The following is a 7,603-nucleotide window of genomic DNA, read 5'->3' on the forward strand; positions in this document are numbered from 1 at the left end:
CATACATACATACATACATACATACATACATACATACATACATACATACATACATACATACATACATACATACATACATACATACATACATACATACATACATACATACATACATACATACATACATACATACATACATACATACATACATACATACATACATACATACATACATACATACATACATACATACATACATACATACATACATACATACATACATACATACATACATACATACATACATACATACATACATACATACATACATACATACACACACACTCACACTTACATACATATATTACATTACATACGTGTATATATTTCCTTTCAAGGCAATGCAAGAGATATCATTGGTGCGCATGGGATTTCCGCAGTTGGAGACATCAGCTCTGATGAAGAGTATCATCTGCATGTGGTTAGTCGAGAGTTTAATGTGATGGAATAAATTGACAGGAAAATGACGTGGCGTCACTTTATTATCATTGCCACCATCAGTGGTGTTCTTATCATCATCAGTTATCATGATAGACATTTGTGACATCGTCACCATTGTCGGCGTCGTCGTCATCATCATTTTGACTTCTTACATTAGTGATGTTATTTGTCGTCATCATTGAGTAATAATACATCATCGTTAATCTGAAAACCACTGATTCGCCACCTCATCATCAATCAAGCATGCTGGCTGTGTTAAGTGCTTAGTGGGTGGTTGGTTCACTGGTGGGATAGTTTTATGATTGATTATATGAAATAAATATTTGGTCTTTTTATTGATAAATAAATAACCGAGTATATGAATGGATGAATTAATGAATGAATGAATTAAATGATGATTGAATGATTGCAGCCATGCAGGGAGTGGCAACGTTGAAGATTGCATCGGGAAGAATGGATATATCTGCCCACAGTGTGGTAGCAAGTACTGTGACTTGCCTGTCGAGTGCACTGTTTGTGGTAAGTGATTGTCCCGTTAGTTACATTCTTGATTGATTGGTTGGTTGGTTGGTTGAAATGTTGGTTGAAATATGGAATGATTGGCTTGTTCTTGTAGTTGATCCATTTATGATATGTTGATTGCTAGTTATAGTTTTTCTTCTGGGCTTCGTTGATGTTCATCTTCAGTAGCTAGCTATCACTTTGGATGTTTTAGTAGTTAGATTCCTGTAGATTACATTTTGCTTCGACACCAACCTACATCATCATCATCATCATCATTCATCCTCGAACGTCAGCTGTTTTAATAACCTTCAAAATGAGACTGTGATTAATTTTTTATTTACTTCCATTCGCAACGATCGTTCTGCTGGTCGAACGAATGCTGAACAGGATTGACACTGGCTTCATCGGCGCACCTGGCTCGCTCCTACCACCACTTGTTCCCGCTCGAGGCATTCGAGGAGGTTCTTGCTATCAATATCTTCAAGAAGAATCGGTTGGTTGGCTGGTTGGTTAGATGGCTGGTTGGTCATATATGATACGTGTATGTATATATATATATATATATACATATATATATATATAAATATATATATATATATATTTATATATTTTATATATATATATATATATATACACCGACTGTTTCACAATGGTTTATTCAAGTAATTGGCAATAAAATCTGACAAAATTGAATCCAAACAGCTTCTGCCACGGATGTCAGAGAGGATTGAACGAACCCAACGTAAGTTCATCGCGCTCGTTCATTCATGTTCATCTTTTGATTTATTGTGTTCACGTTCAAGTCCATGTTTATTTCATTTTTTGTGGTTTGTTCATGCGCGGAAATCTATTGAAGCCTTCGTTCCTCAATACATCCATACCACACGACGTATATTCACAAACATCATACACTCGTAACGTGTGATAGTTTTTGGTTTTCGGTCAGACAGTGTTCGAATCATGTCCTCGCGTAACTGTACTAGACGGCACTTCTACCAACTGAGCTAACCTTCATGATATTTTATTCATTACGCTAATGTTCACTTTCATTATGTTAATTATGTTTATGTGTATGTTAATTATTTACGTGTTCATGTTAATCGCTTTCATGTTCACGTTCGCTATCTGCAGCCCGTTCATTTGATCGTGTGCTTGTTTTTTATTCAGTTGATTAGGAGTGCACTGTCACCAACATTCTCAACCATAACTTCACCAGCCAACGTCATTACTCACTTCTTCATCATCGATTTTAATCACAACCTTGAATCATCATCATCATTATCATCACTGACAACGCCGTTGTACACATGCAGGCATACAGATGTAAGAAGTGCACATACACATTTTGTACGGATTGCGATATTTTCATTCACGAGTCCCTGCACTCCTGCCCGGGATGTTCGGCTAAACGGAATTTATAAGATTCTCTGTACATTTATAATATGTGTGTGTGTGTGTGTGTGTGTGTGTGTGTGGTGTGTGTGTAAATAACGTGCGTGGAAATTATTATTATTCTGCAAGTTCAGTTGTTATTATATTTCTTGACTAACGACACGTCGTTTCAAATAAATTCCTTAGACTTGCAAGTGCGCATGGTTTTGTTTTATGAACAGTATCAATAAATTAGAGGACATTTGCTGATTTTGTTGTTTCGGTTGACGTATACAAAATTGTTATCCATCCGACGTTTTTGTGGTTCTCAAAGTCCAGTTGAACAACGAAGTTATTCAAAGCGAGAAAGGTTGTGGATCTCTTTGGAAAGCAAACTACCAATGATAATTTAAACATTTGCGATATCTTTGGCAATTTATTACCAAAGTCACATCAAATTCATCCATCTCTACTTTTAGACGCTTAGCAAAAAAACGAATTTTTTCCTACTGTCTTTCAGGATAATGATTACAGTTTGGTGCAAAACACGTTAGGCCTACCATTTTCAAAACTAATAAATGTCAGCCAAATGATAGATTTTCTGAATAATATAATATGATATGCTAATTTAACAATCGAGAAGACATATGCTTTCAGTGAAAACAGTCATTAATTAATATTTATGTTTCGGGTTATAAATATAAACCAAGAGACACGTTGCGGAATAAACTTAATTTTAACGTTTTACGCTTTAAATGCATATAATGCATATAAATGAAACATTTAATGCATATAAAATAAATCAATAGTTATCACTAATTTCAACAACGCATGTTGATCGATTAAAACGTTTATTTCATAAAGTTTATCCATTTGAACTATATATCGGTCTATGTCATATAAATAGAATACATGGTTCATGTTAATCTCGTTTTGATTGAATTTTTGTTGCATTAAATCACTGACATATTGAAATGATGACATGTGACATATCTTTTTTAATAGAAAATTTTCTTTTTTTTTTCTGTTCTGCCATTTATGTTGAATTTAGTTCATTTTTTTTCTGACTGGGTAAGAGGCATCTTGATGCCCTCTGGTCAGTTGTTAAATAAATAAATAAATAATTTACACGTACTGTGTTAACATGAGCTACTGCAATATCATTCATAAAAATTAACAATTAAAAACGAATAGTTAACGAAAAAACCTGTGATTTTAATGCAAATAATATCGGTTCCAACAGCGGAGATCCCCTTTCAATGACATCACACTTTTCTTGTCAATCCCGATGCGTACAAAAATATTTATAGGAGATGGAATGGAAGAACTTTCATAAGAAACAAACAAATCAAGCGAACATGAAATTTTTTGAAAAATAATCTATTTATATCTGAAAAATATGAAGTTTCATGTTTCGCTCAAACCAACCGAACGCGTAATGGCCTTTTTGTAATATCTCAAAAACGGATTGTGAAAACAGTGTGTTAACGGTATAAGAGACACTCGTAGTATTATGACACCCATCGTCTGCACAAAGTTTAGCCCGTACTGGATGAGAAACGAGCCATTGCCAGTCTAATCGTAACTAGCAAGCACGTCTAAATGGCGTCGAGACCGGTCAAAATAAATGAGCTCCTTTATCTCGTTAATAATAATTTAAATTTATTAGAAGAATTTTATTAATAATACTAGTGAGTTTTTTCCTAATGACGATTAAAAACATTAAACTGTGAAATTGAATTAATTATATTAGACAAAATAGAAAAATTTCCCTCGCGCGAGAATTCAAAACTTGAGAAACTTTTGGAGTGCCTGTCTTTATTCAGGTATCTTAAAAATAATTTGTTAGATAAAATATCATTATTTTGCAGCTATGATATTAAAAAAATACCGAATACGGAAAACTGGCTTAAAATAAAATTTGATTTTGCTAACAAACAAATAAAAGAAATGTTTTTAGTCAACAAGCTGAAATTAATAAAATGTTTTTGTCATACACTACTGAGTTGGAAAGTGTGAAAAATAAAATTAAATCTCTTGTTGGCGAAAGTCGTAAAAATGTCAACAACAAAAGACCAGCGACAAACAACGCGCAGCAAGTTAACATGCTACAGGATAAAAATCTCTGGTCAAATAGAGTGACACCCCCAGTGGAGAACTTGCGCAAAAACAAGCGTTCACGTTCAGACAACAGCAGCAACACTCGCAGTGAAACCGATAGTAACAACGCCGTCAAACTTAATACTGACGTCCCAAAGAAAGTACCAAACAAAATTATTGGCAGGAGCGTTGTCGATAATTTGAAACTCTAAGCGAACAAACCACTGATAAAATAACGGTCTTCTGCATCAGCAACATTCGCAAGTGTCACAAGCAGGATATCATCGAGTTTCTAATGTCAAACGACATCAACTTCATTTCTTGTTTTCCGTGAACCTAACGGCAACACGTCAGCAAGCAACAACCAAAAAACTCCGAAAAAGGACGACGAGGAATCGACAATGTTTAGAGTCTGCATCGAATCAACAAACAGCTTAAAAATAAACAATCCTGAAATAATGCCGAAAAATATTATCGTCCGTGAATGGCGCTTCAGTCAGAACAAACAAGAATTTACAACATCTACAAAAATTCTAGCGTTGGATAGTTTTTTGTTAATATATAAGATTGTTAAATATATAAATTTGTTACTGTATATTTGAAGTATTTGCGTGTATGCTTACAAATTGAAAGTATTTCCACACATTTATCTTTTTTCGGATCACCCCGCTAAACTGCCTTTTTCATATTTTTTTCATTTTAAACTGTAATATTCATTTTTCAGCTTTTTTAAGGCAAATACATTACAGTCGTTATTGTATTGTTTAAAAAACAATCATTTCATAACGTACGCTGAACGCTGTGGCATGTACGCTGGTTACAATAACTGCAACGTCAACCGCAGTCATCGCTGCTTCAACAAAAGTGTCTGCGCCAAAAGTTGAAGTCATCGCTTCAACTACAGCCGACAAGTCGACAATCGAGACAAAGTCGATCTGGGTTGGAAACGTCGACTACGGTGCCAGCGTTTATGAATTGGAAGATCATTATAGAAGTTGCGGGGTCATCGTCAGAGCCACAATTCTGCACGATAAGTACAGCGGTAAACCGAAGGGATTCGCTTACGTTGAGTTTGTGAACGCTGGCTCCGTGGAGCTCGCGCTGACACTCAACGATACAATCCTGCATGGGAGAGAGATTAAAATAAATGCGAAGAGTCAACATACACGGACTGACGACGACAAACGGGAGATGCAAAGGAGTAGAAGAGGAGGACTTGCAGCAGGGAGAGGAAGAAGTCGATATGCACAGCCCAAGCAGCGGGATTTGCAACCCATGCACAACAACAATATCCAGCATGCAGGGGTGTGGGTCGTGGAAGACCATGGAAGACATCTCGTCACACCTCTTAATAAGGAAATGTGGTCTTGGAGTTATTGACACCACCCACACTGTGTAAATAATGAACCCTGTCTGCGAATTACATGACTTTCTTTTCTTCATTCTCAACAGCAACCAATGATGGGCACTAAATTTTTTATGTTAAACTTTAACTTATTTTTAACAAAATAATTTTAGTTAAATTTTCAGTTGCAAATAATTGAAAAAAGTTGCAGCTAAACTTTTAAATTGAAGTTAAACTTTTTCTAACTTGTTTCTAACTTTTTTTCAATGGATCAGTTTTAATTCAAAGTATTCTAAATAAAAACGTGAAAAAGTGTATAATAAGAAAACAAGCTGAAATTCATTAGATTATAATTTTATAAAAATTATGAAAATTTTAAAAATATCTATATGATACAGTATACACAAATGTTTGTGAACGTTTAGTGGACGTATGTCATTACTAAAGTTCAATTGCCGCTACAAAAAGGAGTGTGTAAGCAGTTTGTACAAAAAGCAAGAAAAGAATCGAGAAAAATAAATCGAATGAAAACGAATTTCGTTAACTAAATCACTGAAATTTTGAATAACTTATTTAGTATTTTGCGTTTTCTATTATAGTAAATAATTTCATCGGTTGGAGTATTAAGATCATCAGCCCAATTTTCAGTTTTTACAACTTTATTATTGTCGCTTATGATTTCGCTTTTTGAGTTGCATTTTCATTGTTGGAATTGTTCGGCTTTGTTATAAAATATTTGATAAATACTGAGTTATTTCTTCTATGGCTGAAATTGAAATGATATATAATTGAAATAGTAGTAACAAATTAATCAACGAATGTTTTTCCCAACCAGTAATGTATATTAAAGCTTAGTAAATGATCTTAAAACTAATGACAACAATGTATGAAAAACCATGTGGAACTTCAAATCGATTCAGCAAAACAAGCATCAAAGGCTGACGAAAAGCTGCACAAAATTCGTGTAGAATGTTCGTGCTTGAAATTGGTTCTAGAACAGAAGAGTCAAGATTATGGTGCGCCAAACTGCTGGAATTGTGAAGAAAGAGGACATCTTCGACGAGATTGTAAGAAACGCCCTAGAAACAATTACTGTCATCATTGTGCCGCAACATGGCATAAACGATTAAAGGGTGACCCCGCGGAACGAATGACTGCCTCAAACAAGGAGGCGGGAAACTATTTGAAAGCCAATTTCGTATGGTCGTAGAATTGACGCCCCTAGTCCCGTGAGTAAAGTCTCCAGTCTGCATTGTAAAAAAAAACCGCTCACAGCAATGCCGATGCACTTTCCCGACGACCCTGTTGCAAATACTGCAGTCGACTGGAAGAGAAAGTACAAACAGAAGATGAACGAAAAATTACGATTGAACGACATCGTCTACCGAATTCAAGAACGTCGGAAGCCAAGGGCGAGAATGAAGATTGTTCATCTGGACAGACTGGCTCTTAGTTGTGTTACGAAGTTTGATCCCTACAGTTGCAACCAATAAGCCCATATAATCTATTGTCGATGCATCCCTTTCTGATCCACCGGGGATAATTTGGGTTTTTTACAGGCATTAAGAAAATAAGAAACATCTATTTTATATTTATTGCATTTCTTTTCCAAGTCACAACAACAATCATAAATTTCCCAACACACACACAAACACACACACATACACACACACACACACACACACACACACATATATATATATATATATATATATGTATATGCAGATTATATCTAAGTTGAAACGGAAATTTTTCATTTGCGAATACAGGTAAACTGTTTGCAGTAAAATATAAAGACTTCAGCCGACAAAAAACATTGTAACGCAACATTTATAAATGCAT

The 7,603-nt window shown here is 34.9% G+C and overlaps 3 protein-coding genes across 3 annotated transcripts in view; all 3 read left to right on the top strand.

Annotated features, from left to right (window-relative positions):
- HELRODRAFT_185095 (hypothetical protein) overlaps positions 1–2,528 on the top strand; it is a 10,225-nt gene extending 7,697 nt beyond the window's left edge. The window contains exons 9-14 of the mRNA XM_009027575.1: positions 339–421; positions 854–960; positions 1,333–1,438; positions 1,648–1,687; positions 2,259–2,399; positions 2,421–2,528. Coding sequence (XP_009025823.1) covers positions 339–421; positions 854–960; positions 1,333–1,438; positions 1,648–1,687; positions 2,259–2,366 — 444 coding nt within the window. The 3' untranslated portion in view covers positions 2,367–2,399; positions 2,421–2,528. The remainder of the gene's footprint in view (positions 1–338; positions 422–853; positions 961–1,332; positions 1,439–1,647; positions 1,688–2,258; positions 2,400–2,420) is intronic.
- Positions 2,529–5,313: 2,785 nt separating this feature from the next.
- HELRODRAFT_137092 (hypothetical protein) lies at positions 5,314–5,562 on the top strand (the record flags this gene model as incomplete). Its single annotated transcript, XM_009027576.1, has 1 exon — positions 5,314–5,562. A coding segment is annotated over one exon (249 nt), but the record flags the coding sequence as incomplete, so codon positions are not given.
- A 1,085-nt stretch (positions 5,563–6,647) lies between these two features.
- On the top strand, positions 6,648–6,971 carry HELRODRAFT_163802 (hypothetical protein; the record flags this gene model as incomplete). Its single annotated transcript, XM_009027577.1, has 1 exon — positions 6,648–6,971. One exon carries the CDS (start codon positions 6,648–6,650, stop codon positions 6,969–6,971), a length of 324 nt encoding a protein of 107 aa, XP_009025825.1.
- Between the last annotated feature and the right edge of the window lie 632 nt (positions 6,972–7,603).

This window comes from Helobdella robusta (assembly GCF_000326865.2).
Source record: "Helobdella robusta unplaced genomic scaffold HELROscaffold_5, whole genome shotgun sequence".
NCBI lineage: Eukaryota > Metazoa > Annelida > Clitellata > Rhynchobdellida > Glossiphoniidae > Helobdella > Helobdella robusta.